The sequence below is a fragment of the Vanacampus margaritifer genome, chromosome 1, assembly GCF_051991255.1.
Source record: "Vanacampus margaritifer isolate UIUO_Vmar chromosome 1, RoL_Vmar_1.0, whole genome shotgun sequence".
Lineage (NCBI taxonomy): Eukaryota > Metazoa > Chordata > Actinopteri > Syngnathiformes > Syngnathidae > Vanacampus > Vanacampus margaritifer.
In genome coordinates this window covers 10,149,904-10,174,374 of record NC_135432.1, presented here as the reverse complement: position 1 = coordinate 10,174,374, position 24,471 = coordinate 10,149,904, and the positions used below count along the sequence as shown (strand labels likewise).

General features: G+C 38.7%; 1 protein-coding gene across 2 annotated transcripts in view; it reads right to left on the bottom strand.

The window, feature by feature from the left end:
* Positions 1 to 230: 230 nt before the first annotated feature.
* LOC144055048 (activin receptor type-2A-like) overlaps positions 231 to 24,471 on the bottom strand; it is a 35,240-nt gene continuing 10,999 nt past the window's right edge. The window contains exons 3-13 of one of the 2 annotated variants that reach the window (XM_077570667.1): positions 21,564 to 21,771; positions 18,764 to 18,897; positions 15,505 to 15,659; positions 12,199 to 12,222; positions 6,430 to 6,576; positions 6,107 to 6,250; positions 4,398 to 4,543; positions 3,189 to 3,303; positions 2,974 to 3,112; positions 2,764 to 2,894; positions 231 to 1,039 (exon numbers count right to left, since the gene is read on the bottom strand). In XM_077570667.1, the coding sequence (XP_077426793.1) occupies positions 845 to 1,039; positions 2,764 to 2,894; positions 2,974 to 3,112; positions 3,189 to 3,303; positions 4,398 to 4,543; positions 6,107 to 6,250; positions 6,430 to 6,576; positions 12,199 to 12,222; positions 15,505 to 15,659; positions 18,764 to 18,897; positions 21,564 to 21,771 (1,538 nt within the window). In that variant the 3' untranslated portion in view covers positions 231 to 844. The remainder of the gene's footprint in view (positions 1,040 to 2,763; positions 2,895 to 2,973; positions 3,113 to 3,188; positions 3,304 to 4,397; positions 4,544 to 6,106; positions 6,251 to 6,429; positions 6,577 to 12,198; positions 12,223 to 15,504; positions 15,660 to 18,763; positions 18,898 to 21,563; positions 21,772 to 24,471) is intronic. The other variant, XM_077570676.1, reaches the window with a different exon arrangement.

Below are 24,471 nucleotides of genomic sequence, written 5' to 3'. Positions count from 1 at the left end.
TTGCTGATGTGCGGCCATGTCTACTGAGAGTCTGCTGACTACATTACCCATGAGCACCAACAAGGGTTTCGATGCAATGAAGCTTGTGAAAAGGGTGAGCGAGCACTAAGTGTGAACAGTGAGAGGGACTTATCATATGTGTCCATCTGAACTGAGGTATACCTGGTTGAAGGAGGTCTATGGTTTTTATCATCATAATGCTTGAAAAATGGATCACCCCGGCCCCTTTCCACCCCATCCCTCCCCTTCCCCTTAAAATAAAATGGATTAACAAATTGACTGGGTTCATAATACACTATGTACAGCAGCATTACACTATAAACATTCAAAAGCCGTTGCTTATTGGCAGAATGTTAGTCGATACTTCCAAAAAAAAAAAAAAAAAAACACGCACAAGAAAACAGCAAAGGTATGAAGAGCCACATGCCCATATTTTCCTTTTTAAATGCATTGACAGTTTGGTGAAGTTCTGCAAATGTTTAAGGTATTTTCTCACTGTAGAAGATCCAGTTGACCCTCTGATGTACAGTATATAAAAACATGATCCAACCGTTGGTTGAGTCTCGTCGTTCGGGCACTGTCACTCGCTCGCTCAGTCATAAATAGCCTGAATGTTTTCAATTGTTCAAATCCTCAGGCACACACGTCGACATGAGCTGGGGATCATTTGATGTGGTGAGGTGGGCACATGGTATGTCCTGAGCGCGAGTAGCGGCCGGTACTTGACAAAAAAATAAAACAAAAACGACGACCAAACCAGAATGATAAAAGAAAATGCGGCCAACCAACCAGGGTCGGCTGCTCGTCCCTACATCTGATGCTCGTCTCGTGGCGCGTTGGCTGATCATAAGCTGGACTCCTTGGGCGGGAGGTCCACGTTGGTCACCATGGTGACAACGGTGACGATCTCCTCGGGCCCGATATTCGGAGCCTGTCGCTGCATTTGGCCGATGCGCTCCTCTACGCAGCCGGCAGACAGTCGGGCCTCGGCCTCGTGGTCCCAGCAGTCTTCAATAGTTTCACAGAGCATGGCTAGACCCTGAGGGATGCGAGATGATCAACGTGATTGCCACGGCGACAAACATTCTAAATTAAACGCTCTTCCACGAAACGACAGAAGGCACAATTAATCTGTGTTAATAAGTAGGGCCCGACCGATATGCATTTTTCGAGGCCGATGCAGATATCGATTTTGGGCAGAAAAAAAATACTGATTACAGATTAATCGGCCGATTATTTTTAAAGAATTGATATAATGCATAAAATGATCCCCCCATTCATTTTCAATAGGTGTCACTTATGCACTAACTTCCGCTATTAAGACTTACTCTGCTTTGAATGACAAGTCCGTAGTATGACCTTATCAACAAATTTCATGAAGTATACAAGGCTATTGTATAGATATGTGTTAATAATAAAACCACTCTTACTTGTTTACAACTGCTGTAAAACTTAGTATTTATTCAACTACTGAAGCTAAAAAAAAGTGTCATTGTAGCGTCATGCCCATTCATCCCTGCACTTGTTTTTCTCAAGTACAAATGATGTTGTAAATATGATGTGAAATTCAAGTCTCTTGCATTTTTTATTACTCATTTTCATTCTAAGCATTAACATTTTCTTTTATATATTTTTATGTTGTGTTATTTTCACAAGTCTTAGGACTTACCAGGCTAACCTGGGACCTCAAGGATTGTATTTCGTAGCATGTCATGTGGAAATGTGTGTTAAGACAACGACAACAAAAATCCTTGGATGTTTGCATCTTTGAATTATGAGAAAAAAAATTCTTTAAATCCTTGAAATATCAACTTTAAATATAACCTGAAAGAACAATGACAAAATAAAAATAAGAAAGTAAAATAAGAATAGAATATACTCAAATAATAGCAACTGAAAAACCAGAACAAATACTGACTGTTCCTGTGCGTTTTGTCCTTTTGGGGACAGTGTGGTCCCAATGCAAGCAAGGTGTACACACTTAAAGTGAGTGCAGCAGGAAGTTACGATTGAATTCTATTAAAATAACTCATTTTTCTAACATTGGGAATATTTTGTGCCTTTGCATAGTGTTTACCTGTGGGTATGTGTTCCTACAGCATTTGAGTTTGAATATTCATTATTTGAAGGAAAAACACTTCCGAAGTCAATGCTAAATTCCGGTTAGCATTTGAATGGGATCCTCCCTTCGCTTTTAGCATTAGCACTAGGCTAGCGATGTATAAAAAACGAAGCTTGTTTTGTATTTAAATATACAGTGGATGTTATTCTTATCGTCATGTGTTTAGTTTTATAGTTAATTCCAACTGGGATGTCATTAAACAGCTTAAAGGACGCTTGAGAACAATAGAATAACCAGAATAACATACGCTACACACTTGCTAGTTGCAAATGCTACGCAAGTAAAATGGTGCATTCATGGTACTTTCACAGCGTCGGAAACTTCGGATTCCTTCTATTATAACGTTTGAAAATAATCTGCAATTTGGCCAATTGGCCGATTATTTTGGCAGATGTTTGAGGGGCAATAATTGGTCGGGCCCTATTAATAAGTGTTGCCATTCGTAAAACAGAATAATTGTTTTGCATTCAATTCAACAAGCCCATATTTTGTAATATGTACATTTGTTAGCAAAGTGAGATCAGATAATTAGTATTTCACTACATATGCCCAAAAAAATTGACCCAAACACCCAATAAGACAAACTTTTCATGAGTAGTGTATGTTGAAAATACGAAGAGAGAAAAAAATACTGTGCACACCGTGTGTTTCTGCCAACAGTCTCGAAGGCAGGGTCGCAGCTTCTTGTGCACAACCACCTCCTGCATGTCCTCCAGAGACGGATGCTGACCCACCTCTTCCTCGAACGGCAGCATGTACTCGTCTACTGGGCCTAGTGACACACGATTCCCTGATTAACATTGTGATATTGTCACATGAGCCAGCGACCGTCAATCAGCAAATTGGCTCACCATCAGCAGCAGTACATCGTGCCGCCAGTTCCCACAGGACAAGGCCGAAAGCGTACATGTCAATGCGAAGAAAGGAGTCACGCTGGAAGTTGATGGCTCCCTCAAGGACCTCAGGAGCCATGTAACGCCGTGTTCCCACCTTTAAATTGAGTGAAAACACAGTTAGGAGGTCAAAGGCACATTAAACATGACACAAGAAATGTCTCTGTACATACTTGGCCATGTGTGTCCCCTGCTGATTTTCCAGCTTCAAATTTAAGCGCAAGACCAAAGTCAGCGATGCAAGCTGTGAGGTTGTTCTTCAGGAGCACATTCTTGCTCTTGATGTCCCTGACACAGAATCACAGAAATTTAGGATGTCAGGAAACACACCAAAAAAAAAAAAGAAAACACTTTTCTTAATTAATCTGATCTTCTTTTCATTTTTAATTGGCAATGGGAGGAAAAAGTTACAGTATTTTATTTGTTTTTTAATCTAACATAAAAGAAAAATCCAGAAACAACAACAGATTTTTAGAATCAGAAATATGAAATGAAAAACAAGCCACAGGACTGAGTTTAATTTGAACATTTAATTGGTTGTGTGTAGGCAACCTGGAAGATTCAGTGTATCATTTGTATCATTTGTTTTTCAAAACAAAACAGAAGCTAAAAAAATTTAAATAATGACTTGCTTTCTCAATATTTGTCTCAAAAATCTAAATGAAAAAAGTGGATAACGACAATCAGTCTATGTATACATTTGGGTGTCATGCATCTAACTGGAGACTGTTTTTAAACAGTATTTCCATAGAAGTCACAATTTTTGAGAAACATTTTCAATGCAGACAGATTTTTTTTTGTAGCGTAGCTATACGTCTAATAAAAAAATAAACGGCACAAAAATAGCTTAAAATTTTTGTGAATTATGATTTTTTTTTTTTTAAATGTGCTCATGCCTAAGTCTTAATTGAAATGGTGCAGTTCCCGCAAGTCAAATGAACTTGGAAATCTCTCCCGGTTCATGTTTCCTTCCTTATTTACACAAAATATCCAAATTGAATGAAACATCCAAATCAAATGGCTGTTTTCTCCATTTGTGCACAAAATTGGAAATCGAAAAAAAATATTGAGAAAACAAATCATTTAGGGTGTTTTTTTTTTTTTTAACTTTGTTTTATTTTGAAAAACAAATGAACAAATGATAATGGACTATTTAACACACAGCTCCTGCCATATCATTGCATGACTGAACGAAGAATAGAAATCTGGGTCAAGTCAGTTTCCCCAAGTTTACGAATCCATACGTACTGTTTCATCTTTTTTTTTTTTTTCCTCATTACAACAAACAACAATCAGTCACTTTGTCATTTTTTGATTTTCAATTGCCAATTGAAAATGGAAAAAACAAAAGATACATCGTTTCAGAGGTCTGGCTGGAGCACCTGTGAGCGATGGAGGGCTTGTGCCCATCTTTGTGTCCGGGGATATCTTCGTGGAGGTAGGCCAGCCCTCGAGCAGCCGTCTGAGTGATGTGGCAGAGCTCATTCCAGGACACCACATTTGCCTTCAGATAGTCTGTCAGTGAGCCCTGTCAGTGGGAGCCATCTGTCAGTTTTTGTATTCAGGCTGTTGAATCCAAATAATTATCATAATTTGAACATTTATTATTTAAGCCCCCGTTACCTTCAAATTTACTAGCATCTTTTATTCTTGCAGAAATTAAACCTCCAGAGAATGATCATCAATCAAACTGTTGGCCAAGTCAGATAGGCCTGTCATGCGAAACATTTTTAGGATGGTATATTTCATATATTATCACAATAAACGATAGTATTGTTGATGGTGTGTTTTTTTAATGCCACTGATATAATGATATTCGTGGATAATAATTCCAATACGCACCAAAATTAAGAATAGATAAAATATTTCACCTCCTCATCCCCTCACAACTCTTTGCTGCAATTATAAATGGTATTATTTGTCCATAAATTGCTGTAAGTACACATCTGCAAAGGCGCTAATTCTTCGAAAATAAATAAATAAATACATACATACATAAGTTCCCTGGACCCCTAGCTATGAACCTGCTAAAGATAGTAATGCAACAGTATCTGTGACGGCACTGTCACATTTATATTTGAATCGTTGAGTAACGGCATCCTTAATTGCGAGCTGTTGGGAAAAAAAAGAAAAATTGGAAGGAAAGGAAAACCATGAAATATGACGCAAAGACAAATATATTCAAAGATGATACAAATTAAATGGGGCCAAATTTACCCCAAAGATAACAGGATAAGTAAATACTGAATACACTGATGCATCGGCATTGATACAGGAACGTCCATAAAGAATTTGACAGTTAAATGTTGCCGTTTATACACTAGTAACCACTAGAGGGCAAGCAGCATCTATGGACCTTCTACTGAACCCTTACGTTGTCCTCTTTTTAACAAAATACGCTTTTTTAAAGATCTTTGATAAGACATTACAGGTGCCTTCATGTGAAATGTACAGAGAAAGCAAAAGAAAGGCAGTTTTGCAGGCATATGTGGCTTTGTAGGTGAGCTACTAAATGTTACTGTATTTTAGACCTTTGCACACAGACCTACTAAAGCATAAATCATAAGTCAGGAGTCAGGAACAATCCTGGTTCCAGCTGTGCTAAACCAACGGAGGGCCGATCAACATTTCAACATTTTCAAGGCTGCTCTTTAAAACTGCACGGAGGAGGAGTTGTGCAGATCTGAGTTATGAATTCTCTAAAGACCCCTGCTGAGAAAACAATTACAAGGGGTGATTTATGAGGCACTTAACTGTGATGTTCTTCTTCTAGTGCAACCTTGCCAAAAAGTCCTTCAACAACGCAAATGTTTTCCAAACGATTTCTATACCCCAAGTGGAAAGCTGAGTGCACTCCACAACACGCCTTTAATATTTTAAATCATGAAGGTGGCATAGGTAGTACAATGATTAAAACTCTTGGGGGAGCTTACACCGCTGAAAAAGTCTGGTTCTGTAAATAAATACATTTTTAAACACCCACTATATCAGGGCAATAACATGGACACAAAAAAAACAAAAAAATAAAAATAAAACATGCATCTACACAAGTCACACTACTTGAACAGAAAAAGACAAAAGTTTTCCAGACCTTGTCATGGTAGATAGTGATGAGCCACAACTCCAAGTCCAGGTTGTTGTTCCTCTTCTCCACACCGATAAAGTGGAGAATATTTTCGTGCTTCATGCCATTCACGCTGTAAATCTCGTACTCGTTCTGCCAAGAAAGCTTGTCCTACAAGGTACAAGATAAGGCAGTTATTTTTGCGATCAAGCTACAAAACTAAACTTGCTATGGAAAATGATGGAGGAGCTGCAAAATTCATTCATTTATGTGTCAAAGTCTCTGTTATCTTGTTCAAATTTTAAGGTACTACCGTACACCGACACTTAAATCCACCAAGAGATCAACACCTGAATCGGGAAGATCTTCACAGCCACGTATTCGTTCAGTAGTTGGGCCTTCCACACGCAGCCGAAGCGGCCCCTGGCTTTCAATTCAATCAGTTGCAGCGGTTTATGTCCCAGGATAGGAGATGGTGGGGAAGGGCCTCCGGGATCCTGCGGGAGAGGGCAAAGCATTCAAATTGTATTGTATTACAGTGAAATAGAGGTGGCATGTCATTGCTTTTGTCCTTGCAAGCATGTTGCACATTCCTGCCAGGTCACTATGTCATAACACTTGCTTCCACAAGAGGTGATAATGAGCAACAGCCATGATACTTGGAAGTCGAACAAATCAACAAATATTTTTGCCTGTAAGATTGGAACCACCTTCATGTGTGACGTCACGTGAGACATGGGAATAATGTGTGAGATCTTAGAGTATCCAACAGGACCTCAGGTTTAACGAGTAAACAATTAACTGTGTACATCTATATTAGTGTTGTTCCGATACCGATACTGGTATCGGCAGAGGCCCCGATACTGCATTAAAACAGTGGTATCGGTATCGCTGAGTACTAACAAGTAACATACCGATACCATTAATTCTGACGCTAATATAGGACTTTGGATGCAGCATCTTGTGTCTTGCTCATGCACGACATTCACTCATGTGTGACATGCATGCCGAGCTAAGATATCCTATTGGCCCTTGAATGCTCTGAACCAATGACAGGACAGCTTTTTCATGTTGAGAAAAAAAATCTAACTTAGGTATCGGTATGGTAAAGGCATCGGCCGATACTGCAAAGATGGGTATCGGAATTGGTATCGGGGGCCAAAAAAACAGTATCGGAACAACACTAATCTATATAGGGCTGTGAAATCGAAATTCAACTAGATTATTAATACTAATTTTGAGTTGTTTAAATGTATACATTTGCATTTTTTATTATTATTTTTAAATGCAGTAATTTCTGGACTGTAAGGCACACCAGACTATAAGCCGTGCTAGCTAAATTTGGGGAATACTCGAGTTTGTTACACATATAAGCCGCACCTGACTGTAAGCCGCAGGTGGTTTAATGTTACCGCACCGGGTTCCCGCTACTTTCTTTTTCATGAGAGAAAAAAGTAGCGGCTTATAGCCCAGAAAAAAATCTTGCTTGATCCAAAAGAAACTTGCATACATAATGTTTCAATGAAATGTATTTGCGCCAAAAAACAAATGATTGTCCTAATCGTGATTTCAATTATTACCAAATTAATCGTGAATCCTATTTTCATCATAATCGAGCAGTCCTAGATCTATATCCCTGTCTTTGGACTAGCAAGCTTCAAGAGGAGGTCAAGAAGACATATTGGTGAGCTCAAATGTACAGTATTATCATTTGTTTCCACTGTTAAAAGGAGAAGATTTTTTTATATTTTAACATGTTTTTAGAATTGTCTGACAAGTGAGAATGTTAAAACATGAAGTGTGAGGCATTACACTTGCACCATAAGTCTTGTTTAGTTTTACATCTAATATAAAAGAGGGTATATATTATATTATATACTGTATTGAAGAATTCCTGGCTAAATCTGTGTGATGTTAAAAAAAAAAACTTTAACGACGGATGTAATTACAATAATAATATAATTGAAGAGGAAAATGTCTATTGAGTCTTGAATGGTAATGAGGCATACACAAAAAGTAGACAAGTCAAACCACTGTTGATGTGTGAGTGTTCTTCTCAATCACATAAAAACATCAGTGAAAGCAAAAGACACCAACTCTTCCAAATCAAAAATAGGTTAACCACAGCAAGTGATCTAGATAAAACTGATCACTTCCACATGTGACTTTACGGAGAGGGTGGGGGGAGGGTTCAGGTTTGTTGGGACACAGAAGGAGGAACATCGAGTGAGGAGGGGTTTTGCAACAAGGCATGCATTGGTCACATTTCGCACAGCTAAAAGGTAGCCCATAGACGCTGGCTCATGGCTGATGGACTTGGCAGATTTTACTGGAAACTTTCCAGCCCTCTGCAGTGACGGTGTGAATGAAATGAAAGAAGGTATCTATCTGCCACTCCAACAACATTCCTGTTTTTACTTGAACAGAGGGGCTTACGCGATAAGCCAGGGCAAGTTTCAAAACCCTAAGGCCAACCGGATCCACGCTACCATTGTGTTCATGCGGTGGAAGTGCAAGCTTGTCAATCCATGGCTGTTTAAATGGGCAGTTAAGGGCGAGGCTCAGCATACAAATATTAACTCCAGACAAAACGCTGCAGATAACTTGCATTTTTTAAGTCTGGCAAAACTGAGGAGGAAAAAAACATCAACTGTGGTTAACAGTGAGCACATTAGTTTAATGGGAAAACATCTGAAAATAAGATACAATATTGCAGCACTTCTGCTGAGAAATGAAAACAACCATCAGCCCAATTCACAAGTTCAGCAGCTAAGGTTCTGTTTATCCTTTAAAATTAATTAGGAATTAAATCTGTTGCCAAGGCCCATTAGCCGAGTTTCCACCGCAGGACGTTTGGGTCTGGGTAGGGGGGTAGGGACTTTCACCTGTCGGTCCTAAAATAACGGCAATGGAAGCGGTGAAGGAAGCGTGGTTAAAATAACATGATGGAATGATGATGGCAAACGGGTGTCCAAGGCCCTGATGAATAACGAATGATAAAATTTTCCAGCAAACACATTATTCCAATATCTGACAATTTCAACAGAAATACATTCCAAGTAGAGTAAAAAATAAAAATAAAAGATTTTTGGATGTGAGGAAAGTACAGTCCTGCTCACCATTATTGGCACCCATGAAAGTAAAGTACATAATGTGGAATATCTTCTGGAAAAAAATGGGGTAATCAAGTAATTAATTTGATTTTTTCATAGAAAACTTGTATTTCATCTGAAAGACCAAATCATTAAAAAAAACTATTTAAAACAATAAAGAACGGGCGGGAAAAATAGAAAACTTAAAATGTGCTCCGTCACTGGTATTGGCACCCTTCCCATGGAAACGCTTTGTGACACCTTTGGTAAATCACAAATGAGAATTCCTTGTTCTAAATTGTCTGTGCCCAATTGACATGATTTAACCAATGAATGACTTTGATGTTTTAAAAAGCCGCCTGTTATCCCCTTTTACTTTGTCAAAATCGTGAAAACAAAGGAGCTGTCTGAGGACATCAGCAGTGCGATTATTTACAAACACAAGACTTCCAAATGGTATAAAAGCCATCGCCAAAGATTTTGGTAGCCCTGTTTCAGCAATACATAATGTTGTTAAGAAGTTTGACGAGCATGGAACTGTCAAGAACCTCCATGGACGTTGGTGGAAGAGAGAAATTGATGACAGAAGTCTTCGATGGTTGGTGTGAGTGGTGGAAAAAACGTTAAACATCCAAAGACCTGAAAGCCAACCTGGAACAGTCTGGGATCATGGTTTCAAGAAGCACAATACGCCGCACACTGAACCAAAAATAGGGCTTCATTGGCGAAGACCATTCCTGAGACGGACAAAAGAATGGCTAACCTTTGCCAAGAAGTACCTGGACAAACCACAATTCTTTAGGGGAAATGTTCTGTGGACGGATGAAACTAAAATAGAGCTTTTCGGCAATGCACGCCAATAGTTTGTTTACAAAAAGCACAATGAAGCTTCCAATGAAAAGAACACCCTCCCTACAGTTACGTATGGTGGAGGATCTATAATTCTGTGGGGCTGCTTTGCTTCAAGTGGTACTGGAGGCCTTGATCGTATCACAGGAATCATCAAATCAGAGAATTATCAACACAGGGGGAAATGTCTTACCAAGTGTTAGACAACTTGGTGTGAGTCAAAGGTCATGGGTCTTCCAGCAAGACAAAGACCCAAAGTACACATCCAAAAGCACACAGAAATGGTTAAAAAGAAGAAAAAAAATCCCGTTTTAAAATGGCCAGCAATGACTCCTGATCTCAATCCGATTGAAAATCTTTGATATGAACTGAAATGTGCCATTGAGAAAAGAAACCTGCAAACATTCAAGTGCTTGAACAATTTGCAAAGGAAGAGTCGGGGGAAATACCAGCGCAGAAGTGCAAGAAGTTTAGAGATGGCTACAAGAAACGTTTGGAAGAAGTCATCACTGCCAAAGGGTGTGCAACCAAATATTAAAGTGGCGTGCCATTATTGCTGCACATGCTGTGTTTTCTATTTCTTCTTTGGAATTACATTATGCAAGTTGAAAAACAATTTCCTTTGTTGAATTACTTTGGAAATCCAATTAATTAATAGGTCCTGATGATATGAATTTGGTACATTTCCAGATATTGTCGAAAACATGCAAAAAATGAAGGGGTGCCAATAACAGCGAGCAGGACTGTAGCTGTCCGACACATTATGAAAATGATTGTTGTTCAGGGTTGCAGCTCCGTATCAAAGGGAACCGTTTCAATTACGTCTGAAGGCAAAGAAAACCAAAAACTGCGGCTTTTAACCGCATCATTTTGTCTGTATGTAGACGTAGCCTGAATTTCAGAATCCATGTTGGGCAAAACCGTAGCACAAGGTTATCTATTCTGTTCTGTCTGCATGCTTGCACCACACCATGTTAACAAAAGTTGAATACCTATTATGCTTGAGGACGTATCTCAGGAATAAGAAAAGGATCAGTGAGGGACCGCTGACTTCTAAATCTTTCAAATTTAAATCAAGATGAGGTTCTGCTTCGTGTTAAAAAACTCAAAGGCACATAATCTATTATTGAGAAGATCTTGATATTGGTACGGTCTAAAAACAGGCTACAGAGGGCTGCAGAGGGTCAGACTAGGTCTCAAACCGGGGAGTCACTGGACCTCCTGCCAACTCGGAGAGTGCCATTGCATCCAATGGAGGTGCGTAATGTTTAGTTAGCACAACACAGAAAGCCAGAAAACCAACAGTCTGCTACTTCACGCCGATCGTCTCGCCATCTCACACATGCACTAATTGAGTCAAAGTCCGATCTTGAACTGGCACATCGAAACAGTAAGTACAAAAGTCTGTGAATAGGTACCGTTGATCAATTGTTGTGTGTCGTCTTGGTATCATGATGTCAAAATGTGAACAGCATGATGAAGAGAACTGTTTAAATACCAAAACACAATTGTGAATTTAGCTAGCATTTATCTCCTAATTAGAAATGTGCATTTAAAAGTTTACAGAAGGTCATAAAAGCTCAGACTGTAAAGTTATTTTGTTTTTTAAATTCATGCTGAAGTTTCACCCGAAAGCCCAATATTCCAAACTTTTTGTGAGTAGTGTATTTAGCTATGAATGTGGACAGGCTGGTGTTGTGGTAGTTGACATCCAGCGATGGGGTCTTTTTAAAGGTGACAAAATGGGGGAAGGAAAAAATACCTAATTTTGTTGCTCTGCAATTTCATGTCAACGTGGGAAAGGCAGCGAACTGGCCGCCAGTGGAGCAGATTCAAACAATGTTACATAGACATCACACGTGGACATTCACATGAAAAGGGAGGGCTGGCGGGGGGTGTGAGGGGGCTGCATTTGGAGCTGTGGAGTCGCTTACTTTCCACCATGCACAATATATTTTCAGCAGGAAACATAAAAGACATTCACGCGTGCAATAAACCCAGGCAGTAAAAGGGGGGGAAAAAAAGACAGAAATGTGCTTGGCATTAAATGAACAAGATGCTGTGGAAAAGTGAAGAGAATAAGAAAATGACAGCCTGGGACTTAAGTGGTAAATTCATATCGAACCCAAAGGAGGGGAGAAATTAACAGTGTTTCAACTGCAATTGAACTGCTCTTACCTCCACCATAATGTGAAAGGGGTGCTTTATGAAAAAGAACATAAGAAGCAAACAGAGAAATTATTGGTATATTATGTCAGTTAGAGGATGGAAAGAGATTGAAGGTAGCAGATGATGGAAGGACTTCTGTCTGCCTCTCACACCACCTTTGTTATGTCTGAAACGTTGATGGTATAATTAATAACAAACCAAAGGCAAGATTAGGATGACAGCAATGCTAGATGATATAGTCAAAATGTTAGGAAGAAAAAGAAACATACAAAATTCAAGCATGCAGCTGCACACAAGTAAGCAATGAGAATATCAGAATCCCACGTTTATCATTTCCAATGTTTGCATTTCTTGCATTTTGCTTTGAGCAGATTGGTCAGATGTTCAGCTATTGTCTGGAACGATGGACATGATCAAACTTCAAGAGCATTTGCAATGTTTATCACACAAACCAATAGGAGGAAATGAAGCACCACGATGACAGCAAAAAAAGATTTATCAAAAGGTAGGCAAAATTCCTTGCAATTGACACCCATACAAGAATCTAAGTAGTTCTAAGAAAAACAATAGATAATCGAAAATAGCTTGTGTTGAAAACAGGGTGCACATTCATGATTAAGTGCTGCAAGCCTCTCAGCATCGATTCCAGTTTGCCAAACATAACTGTGAAAAATGGAGGCCTGATGGCAAGTAAGCAGTCCATGAAGAAACTGCTATTCTGCTAGATGCATTTCATACTGGATGGGGTTGTTCTGGGAACAGCAGTTCTGCCCCATTTTTCCCTCAAGTCAGCTATAATCACACAATCTGGTTACTGTCATTTTGTTCTCTCCAGTTTTCACACTTGTTTTTTAAATCCCAGTTTAAGTGGTCATTCCGATCTTTGGCTGAACTACATCTGCAACCACAACAGAAGGTGGCAATGATGCTCTTTTCAGCTTTGGGGATCAAACATACAGTACATGATGTGGATGCTATTTGCTACAAGTGAATTGGTTGAAGGACTAGCGCACCGCTATGCATCTCTTCTACTGCTACCATCATGCAGAATTCTTCTTACCGCCACAATAATCACTTTTTAGGAGACCGAAAAAAATGGTACATTTGCTCAACCATTGACATTGCACTGTCGAAGAGCGCCTGCCATTTTCAACATTGGTTGGTCAATAATTTGCACTGTACAAATAAAACACACACACAAATGTGGACTAACTAATAGTCTAGATCTGCGAATGAATAACACATTTACCAAATTGTGACTTAGGGGGGTTCGGCCCGACGCCAGCAATATGCAGTAATGTTTTAATTTGTGCACAAATGAGGTCTGGCCTTGCCCTCTTTTGGTTACGGTGGCAGTCAAAGGCAGGAAAATCAGATCCCAGTATTTGGTCCAAATAATTATATACATGCAAGGGGAATTTAGTTTCCAGGCTAACAGTCCAAGTGTGTTAAACAGTACTTTTTTTTTTAAATAGAGAAACACAGTCTGATTAATGTGTTTCTATAAAATGTCCGTCTTCAAATCGATTTAATGATATAGTTGGGTTTTCTTAAGTGCATGTAAATGTACTGACATCAACAAGTAGCCACACATCAATTTCCCTTAGCTTTTAATTATAAATGTATTTAAAGGCACACTGCTATTTAAAGGAATACGAACTGCAGCTAAAACACCATTGCTCTCCATTAATGCATAGTCAACTTAGTCAAGTAAAAAACAGTTGAATAAAAGTGGGGGAAACTATAAGTATAGCTTTCATAGTATTAAGAAGACTATAAATTTAACATATCCCCTATTCCGAGTTAGCAAAAGTTGACCGTCACTAATTAATTATTCACACACAGTAATTATGCATCATTTTGACAAACCGTTTTAAAAGTGTTGACACATTGAATTGCAGGAAAGTGTCCTCAATTAGTTAAATGTCTTTGGACAAGCATTAAGGAGCAACTTAAAGGGATATGGTTGAGCATTAAATGGAGGGATCAATAACACTTACATGACTTTGTATTAAGTATGGAACTACTTTTAATTTAATGTATTTTTAATAGTGTTCAGGGCTTATTGCCTCCGCCAATCGTTTGTCACAAAAATAAACAGGACGTTTTTCAAAAATGTCACTGTGAGTGAAACCTTTAATATGCTGCATTTGTCTTAGGGAAGTCCCAATCACATATTTTTGCAACTGAGTCAGAGTCGCTTGATTTTGAGAATCTGCCAATACACAGTCCAGATCCAGTGTCACAGCAATGCATTAATAAAAAAGAGTCCATCTAAATTGTCTAAACTGTCATTTTTATTTATTCAGATAAAGGTATCCCAATATGATACCTTATAAATGGCTAAATGTCTTTTGGAGCAGTAGTTAAATCAAGCAAACAAATTATTTTATAGCACATCAGTGGTGAAGCACAAGATGCAAACAAATTACATTTAAAATTACCTGTTTAAAATTAAAAAAATTAAAATATTAGAAATTCTGCAAAATTAATGTATTTTTAGTAAGTTTAATTGTAATTTTAGTTTTAAATGTTGCTTATTTCCCCGATTAATGCCTCCTTACAGTTTAATCAATCACTAAACAAGCTCTTGAAGCCAAAATACAGGTAACCACAAATCTAAAGTATTTGCTTTCGTCTCTTTCAAAGAGAAGCAGGTGGGGTTTTAGGAAACAATACAAGATGATGTATGAATTACTGTGACCTAATTTTCATTGTGTATTGTGTGTGTAAATAGCATGCACAAAAAATATACAGTATCACTTCCACAGCCCTGATTTTATGAATCTTTTAGTGTTGTTTTTCCAGTTATAATGGTGCATAGTGTGATGTGCTCTTTTTTTCAACCTTTTCTGGATAACATGTTTGTTTGTAGTTTTACTTTCCATGGCATGATAGTATTTCCAGTATGCTATGCTACAGCCCCATGTAGATTCAACCACTAAACCGAGAGAACTGCATGTCTCTTTTTTCTCCCTCTACCACACTATCCACCCACCACCGCCACTCTCTAAGGCAGTGCTGTGAGCACTTCTGTGTTTAGTTTTGTTTGCCTATATAAAGCGTCATCAATAATGCAGAGGCCCCTGACGTCTCTTCCATACAATGAAGGCAGCTGCATTGGTTTTCTTCTCCCCTGTTGCTGAGGAACTTAGAATGAAGCAAGATGCGTTCCAAACACTTTCCATTCAAAACACAGTGGGCACCCACCCCTGCCATATAGGTAAATTGGCAGCGAGCTGAGGATCAGTGTTGAAGATGGTGCAAATCGAGACACGTCAGCCTAGTTTATCTGTGGGTGTTTTGTTTCCTTACATGTGTGGGGACCAGGGCTGCCGGGTAGGCCAACTTGTGATGTCGCCACATCCAGAACGAGAAGAGGACAACAGCGGCCAGTCCGATGATAGGAACGAGGGAGTAAAGCAGAGTGCTGAAGAGCTGAGGCTTCTGGGAAAAGGGGTTGGATGTGGCTGAAAGGAAGGGAATGACAGCATTAAACATTTTATTGACCAATCAAGCTGGACAATGTGCCACATCCTCTGTGAGTGTGTACCAGACCTTGCTAACAGAGTGCTGCTGCACTGAGTGATCAAATAAGTACCGGTATATATAATGTGCATACTGAACACTGACTGCCCTGCAATATTAGAACAGTGAGGACCATTGCCTTATTTTAGCTGTAGACAAAATACACCAAAAGAACACTTCAGCTCTCATTTGAAGGTATTTACATCTGTAGCTGATAACTTATAAGACATTATTTGCCAAGAGAATTTTAGGTAAATAATTTAATGTGGAAAAACAGTTGACATTTAGTTGCAAATCTATTGCTTGCAATACTGCATAAGGCAAATAACTTGATACCACTGAGCTTCAGCTACCTTCTTCCATTTTAACATTTCTTTAAAAAGGCCGAGGAAATGTTTATGTAATTCTAAATTAACGTTTCTACTGCCATAATGTTTTATATCAATCGAGATTAATGAGCCTGTCGTCCCAAGAGAACCAATGCAAGCCCAAGCCCTGGCTTTACATCAACCAAGTTTCTCAGACGTTTATAGCAGAGCTTTTCTTTCGCCAAGCTTTAGCCTTGCCATCACTTTGTTAAAAGTTCATCTTTGTCTAATCTAGTCTCTGAGCTTGCCTGCCCATTTTCTTTGCTGATGAGAGATCATCTGCTGTGGCCTCTGTACTCTACTTCATGAAGTCTTCTGCAAACAGATTGTGAACCCTTCACCACTGCCCTCTGGAGTTTGTTGCTGATGTCACCAACATTTGTTTTTGGGCCATCTTTACAGCTCTCGCAAAATTTCTCTCACCAGCTGCCGCTTTTATTCTTCACCTAATGGAAAATCTGTTAGTTCATAAACAAGTGGTTTCTTTCTTCTTCAGGATATTACGGTACAATGGTTGTATTGACTATGGTCACTGTTTATACAAGCACAGTTGTGCTTTTCACCCTTGGATAGATCTCCGTTTTTATTGTTGGTTACACACCTAACTACACAACTAAACCAAAACCTGAAACTAAATGTAAACATTAAGCACTACTTATTGTTTGAATAATGAATGTAAAAGTATACATCTGACAAACAAAAGACACACTTCAATACTTTTGCTAGCATTAAAAATGAGTGGATTAATACCACTGATCTTTCATTTAAGTTGGCAATCAAATCTACTTCTATATACCTGAAAATAAAATCTGAAATGTAGATCTCTTCTCATGTCAGATTCAAATGAGCAGCCTATAGCGAGAATAAAAAAATTGGCCTCGCTGTTCCAATACCTTTAGAAGGCAGTGTAAATGCATGCACACACATGCACGCAGCAGGACGAGCAAATCCATCTTGTGACATCACTTAATCCTCTAGCCAAAAATAACAGAGCTCTGAACTGTGTCTGACCCCTGCAGGAGCAGGGTGGTGCCTGCTGGCCATGCCTGTCCTTCCATCACATGGTGTCAGCCAGATCAGACCTTAGTCGTCATTAAGACACTTTGACCTCCATCATCATTGTAGGGGAAGAAGAAGTGTGTGCACAACCCACATTGTGGGGACTCTTTAGGACTCAAATATACATACATAGTGGTATGTATACAGTACAATTTAGTATTAAGTATTGGGTATATTTCATGTTATATAAGACACTGCAACACTATGAACAGTCTGAACATTACACTGCACAATGCACTTAAATATAGGGGAAAAACTGCACTTCAATAATAATTCAATTAAAATGCACTGAATATAAGTTCAATTTAAAAAAATGAGCTGGATAAATGTTTGAACACAAACAGTTTGAAAAGATTAAATATAAACGCAATGTACTCATTTAAGTACAACACAATTATGCTTAACAAATGTTCTGTACTAGATAAAAAAGAAAAGAAAAGTTTAGGCCACTGAAACGCCTTGAACATGAAATTCAGCAAGTCTTTCGTGTACCACCAGAGGGTGTCCGTGTGCCTCTAGTAGTACTGTAGGTGCACTACATTTTAAGAGTCACTACAGTAATGTATTCAAATAGTTTAAGAAAAGTCTGCGAGGATAACTTTGATGCCAAGTGACAAATGCCGGAGGGAGATTATAGCTTGTGCCTGGAAGGCCTGTGCCAGTTCACGTTGATGCATCAACGTATTTATATTGTACTGAGGATTTAAGATGTGTGTTTCCCTTTCCTATGTCAAGTGCGCTCCACCTTTGAGGTGTCACTGTATTTTTGAAACCACAGTGACAGTGTAGATTAGGGGTTTCCAAAACAGTGCCCACTGACATCTGGACACACTAGTCACCCACAGATGATACATATACGCACACCCAACCTGAGGCAAATGTTCGTATTCGTAATGCCATTTTTAATGACAACTGCCATTTGGCACAAAAGAAATAGTGTTCCCTCGCTACAATGTGGATCAATATTCACGGGTTGTTTAATTTCAAATTTGGTTGTACAATTATGGCAAAAAATAATTCATCATGTTAGGGAAAAAGCTCCACTTTTCAACAAAAAATATACAAATATTCCAAGTGCAAAACTTGAAAGTGATGAATTATCATTTCAGAATTAGTTATTAATTAAAAAAATACTCAATAATTTAGAATGTACCAAGTGTTACCTTAAAAAGGATTATATATTATCTTATTTAATGTCACTTGCCCTGAAACATGTCCAAACAATGGATTAAGATTCCTTGCTCACAGGCATGATGCTCATCTCCTAATTTTTGCTGTAATTTCTTCTCGAGTCATTCTCAAGAGTCTAACAAGTTACTTTTGGCTCGCACTGTAAGATACAACTTGTTATTATGCAGCTTAACGTGGCCCTAACTATATGTTCGCCCCCTAATTGTTGGATGACTACTGGTTGGGACCAACTAATAGTGTATATGTATATGTATATATATATATATATATATATATATATATATATATATATATATATATATATATATATATATATATATATATATATATATATATATATATATATATGTGTTTATATATATATATATACCTGACATGACATCTCATCTGTGTTTATATGTGTGTAAATGAGTGTTGACAATACATACTGTAGGCTGTTGACTGGTGTGTGTCGCTTTGAGGGGTTGTATCAGGTGCGTACAGGAAGCGCTCGTTGCACATGTTGCCTTCACAGCAGCAGAAGAAAACGTCGGGATTCTCCTTCCTCTCCACACACTCATTGCTGCAGAAACCAAGGAGAAATTAAAACATATACACTAAGGATGCATGACATACTCAAAGATTTGTCCTAACCAAATATGACATCACAATTGCAACTAAATTAAAAAAAAAACAGGTTTGTTTCTAGAATTGCACGTTAATTCATCCATTTTTAAAGAAAGACGTACAACAGTCATCACCTTCGACAGTAGATGTTCTTTTATTTTACTAATTATTAACTCAATTCTTTCTTTGAATAAATATTAAATTGTGCTTTCTCAAGTAATTTCCGACACTTAAAAATAATGTAAACATTACCACATTTTGAGTACAGCATGTAAGTAACTCGAAAAATTCCCGCGGAAATTTTAAATGGGACTGCTGACTCTTTTTCTTTATCGAAATTTAAACCACTGGAATCGCTCAAGAAATGTGGACGTTAACCATAATCAACATCAACTAAAAATATCTCACTGTCCCTTTAAGAAAAATGCACTAAAAAACATGGTTGAAAATGCTTCTCAACAGGGGTACTGTATACGCACAATATGCCATGTCAGAGTTGGTATAGATTCCCTGTCCAGTCTACGTACTCACACTGTCATTTAAGCATTCAGGCATTGGCTCGTTTACCAGTGGCATCACTTCATTTGACAGCATTGCATTCTGTTTACAGTGAATTCCTGCGACATCACTGTTCACCTTTCGCATCCTCACTAAAGTATTTCACCGATTTTTTAACATTTGTTTTTATGGGTATAAAGCAGACCCCGGCAAAGTATGGCTTGCGGGCCCAAAGTGTCTCATGTCGTCTCGGATACAAGTCAGATGCGGCCAGCATCGTGAGGCTAATAAGGCAAAAAGAAAAAAAAACTGTATGTGTGTGTTAGAAATAAAAAATAAAAACTGTAAAATATTAAGTTGAATGTGTTGTAATCACAGATCAGGTGAATGAGTGTGTGTGAGTAATGTCACTGAATGAGGCAGAGAACAGAGGAAAAAATCCTCGACGGACTAAGAAATTGTATCACAAAGCATGGCACAAAGCAATTCCCTAGAATGAGTACGCCCTTAGACGTGCCAACACACACTTGCCATTTCCTTGCCTCTACACAATACAATACACAACACTTAAAAATGATATTCTAAACAGCTACAGTAATTCTTACTCTGTCTTTTACAGTGGCATAGCCATCAGATAAGACAGAGGAAGTGGCGGGCGCCCTAGACTTGCTGTGGACTCTCCAGGGAGGCAATGCGGCGCCGTCTCAGCTAAGGTTCCAAATCTATATTGACTGCAAGTTCGGCAGCCACCAGGAAACAGAAAGTGGTGTTGGACTAAAAAACAGACTATATCAGATCTATTCAAATCATTTAGTCTCCTGGCTCACAGCAGTGCCAGCCAGTGCCATTTAAAACTGTATTGAGAAGGAAAAAAAGTGTGCATCGAGAGAAATACAGTATAACCGTTGTTTTTATGTACTGGTCTTTTTTGAAAATGAATCCAAGGGTGTATTCACACCAGAAAAGTCATTTTTTTTCTTCTTTTTTTCCAGTTGGTGCGGTACTTTTTGCAAGTTAACTATATTATGTAAACAACGCATGTAACGACTGGTGCTCTTATTGGACAGAAATGCCAAAGGCGGCATGAGGAGCGCAAACCTGGAAATGGAGGAAAACATTGAACTCCTATTGGAAGTGCTGCATTCCTGCTCTGCTATATGTGCTGTTATTAAAGCTGCAAAATAATTGTGAACGTCAAGAGCAGCTCATTCGATGCAGGTTCCGCGATATTCTGTTTCTAATTTTGGAACAGCGTCAGCGATTACATGCAGTAACCAGAAGGACACTATGTGCTCTGCATGCCCTGACCTACAACATGCTGGCAGCTTTGTAACTAGACAGTAGACTGAGGATTTGGGGTGCACCAATCAAAATTTTCTGGCCGCTCACCAATCCCTGATCTTTAAAAAACCTGACCTGCCGATCTGAATTTTTGCCGGCCTCGATTTTTTCTCTCATAAAAAGCATCCACCTTCAATGTTTAAATTTTGTTTTATTGTAAAACACAAATACAAACGGGTTGTTTTAACTGCACATGAAGCTTTACTCTCAAATAAAAATGAAAAGCCTATTAGTTGACAGTGGCTGACTTTTTCAGACCTCTAAGGAGGGAAATGAGGTTGGTTCCTGTTTAAGGGATCGGTCAATCACATGTTAACCCAATATCAGGGCAGTCAACTCTTTTTTTCTTTTTTTCCTATGCGCCCCCCCCCCCAACCCCCCCGACACACACACACACTAATCTAAACATGGCGTTTTGATTAACATTGAACTTGTGGAATATGAATTAAGCAACAAAATCCACCTGTTCATCTCAGGTGGTGGCCATTTTGCCACTTGCTGCATGATAATGACATCACAGAGTGGCTCAGGGTTCAGGTAACAACCAATCACAGCTCAGCATGCTAACGTCGCATGACCAAAACCAGAAAACAGGTGAGCTGTGATTGGTGGTCAAAATGAGGCTCTTTGTCCAGTTGTTTGAACGACATTATTCATTTTTGTGTATTCACAACTGTATAAAACCAGCGTGGGGAAAAAAAAAAAGCTTGGTCTAACAGTGCAGGTGTGAATACACCCTAAAATTCATTTCAGTTCATTTGCTTTTTATTTTTCTAAGCATACCTGTCATAGCAGTTGATGTCGTCCAACCAGCAACCCTGCTTGACTACCTCCACGGTGCCAGAAATATTCTTCCATGTGGCAAAGCAGTGTCGCCTCTTGTCCTTATCACCATAGCACGGTTCAATGCCGCTGCGGTTGGTACGTTCCTTTTCCCAGCTGGAGTTGTAGTAGCTGCACTCCTGAGTCTCTGAGCGTCCCAGGATTGCGCCTGGCAAGGATAAAGACAACAAAAGCGCAAATCTCATTAATCTCATTTTCACGAATATAAATTGCTTTTGACATTTCTTGCATGGCTAGAAGCCGCCGAAATGGGGATATTAATTCATGCTATTATTATTTCATGCACATGTTTTTAAATGAACGTAAAATGCCAGTTTTAAACTGTGATGTGATCCCTGAACAAATCTGTGTATCCACGCTCAAGGCAGAATATTTTAAGACACAAGTAAATTTTTCAATTTGTATTTGGATAAGAAAAAACAAAGAGCGAATGAAAATAACTCGTGCATTGTTTTTCCTTGACAATTAAAAACATAGTATTAGTAAACACAAACATGTAGGAATAACTATAAATGACATCACAGAAATATTGTGTACAGTAATAGATGAATGCATTTAAACCAATGTTTTCAAATCGGAATCAAGGCAAACCATTAGAATGTATTCAGCACAATGTATCTCACCAGTGTTTACTTTTATTGAGCAACCAACAATTCTGACAAGATTATTATGATAAAGCCGTCAAAAACATTGTTAGCACGTTCTTGCAGCACAGTTATTCATCTTCTGTGCCTGATTAATCTAACCCAGTCCATGAGCCAATTAGAAAAATTGTGACTTCATTACAAGGAAGTTCACAAGAGCTGATTATGCCAGAACTGCATTATCAAAGCTCATGAAAATGCCAAAGAAGTCACTGTGACAGTGGCCTTTAACATAACTAAAGGGGAAAAAACTGTGCTCTGTCAATTAAGAAATACACCCGTGTTGTTGTTTTGACTAACATTTTGGACACAAGGGAAACTGGGTCCTGTCTTCAGATGCCAGCTTGCATACTATGCACACAGCAAACAAATGTGCCGGTGGTAACCAGCAATTTCAGGGATGCAGTGACAACGTATATCAACTTCTGCTGTAAACAGTGGCAACTTAACTTAGGAGTGTCCCAAATCACAAGTTTTTTGAGTTAAGAGCTGTCGCTTGGTTGTTTTTGTTTTGCTAGCCCAAATTTTTGCTATTAGCACACTTCAGATACACCGCTGCTCAAGTGAAGTGAAAAAAATACAATTAAAATCACGGCTGCACAATCAGCCGTTAATTGAACAAGGTAAAGGCACAAACAGTACAAAACTAAAACACTTGCAGAGACACTAACACTGAACTAACCGTGTGCTTTCAGCTCCTGATGTCACTCCTAGGTTTTGCCCCTTAAAAGGCACAACACATGAATGTACTACAGTATTCTCTGGAAGAGAGACTTTTGGCTTCATACAGTATTTTTTTTTTTTTACATTATCTATTATAATCTTATATTTTATAATAAGTTGCTATTTTCGTTCATTAAAACCATAACAAAAATATGGTGGATTTTGGTGGTCTGGAAAGGATTTATAGCATTTCAATAGGGAAAATTGCTTTGATATAGTACAATTAAATGCAATAATGAGCTTGGGCACAGAACAAATTAAACTTGTGAAGTCATAGCAATGTATTCTGGAGACCACCTGTCAAGGCTGGTCTTTCTTTTGGAATAAAATGTCGCAAAAAAGTGACAAAAAAACCTTAGCTAAAAATGTTAATTGCTGTTCTTCAATGAACATCTCCACTGCTATTTCCTCAAATCAGCTAAAACAAAAGAGGAAGCCTCATGGTGAAATCTAAAACAAAACTCATGTGGATGTAAATATGACTGCAGATCTGCTGCCCCCGAGCACAGTGCGGCAAGGTGGTCAAGCAGTAGCGGCAGCAGGGCAGACATAAGGCAAGGAAATCAATACTCGGGCCACAAGTAGCGGCTCAGAGTCGTCTAAAGCAGATAATGTCAGGGCTGATTGAGCAAGGACACACGATAGGACGTCCATGCATGAGCAGATATCCCATCAATGAATGGGAAAATCCTCTTTGCCTCGTGTCATTGAGAAATGTCAAAGTGGAGTGAGAAACCGCACAATAAAGGAGAAAGAAGCGGTCCTGCCAAAACATCTTCAAGTGGCTGATTGTGTGAGCATGGATTGTGCAAAAAGGGAAGGTCGGCTACAGCGTTGTGAGGTTGCTTTTGAGTAAGTCAGACCATGTGACAAAATAGCTTTTGATTCATGTTTTTCCTAGAAAAATTGGTCCGCCTTTGTTCTGCATCAATTATCAATAGGAATAGTCATGCACAATCGCTAAATAAAAAGGGGCAATTGCTCAAAACCATAGAGTCAAATTGACCAACAGGCACCATTCATTCCTCCAAATATGAGATTTAATTAGGTGAACTGTGACCTACTTTAGCTGCAACTTTGAGTGGGGGAACAATTACACACCAAACTCACTTCTTAACTCACAGGAGGCTGCTGAAAAAGATGCCTCCCCGAGTGAGCTACCTGCATAGTATATTGGACATCTTGCATACTGTGCATATAGCCGAAGCTTGTATGAACACAATATTTAGATACCTATCAGAGCCAAATAAACTGAAATGTAAGCGTTGTTTATATCAGAGTTCCCCAACCATCAGGTTATGGCCGAAACCTGAATGAACATCTTTCCTGTACTTTCAAATCGCCCCTGTTGCTTTTAGCTTTTAGTAGCTTGTAGCCTATAAAATACCACAGCTGAAATAAACAAATGGCAAATACATCTTGGGCCTCATTTACAAAACTGTGCGTGAGAACCTGCGTACTTATGAACGAAACCCAAACCT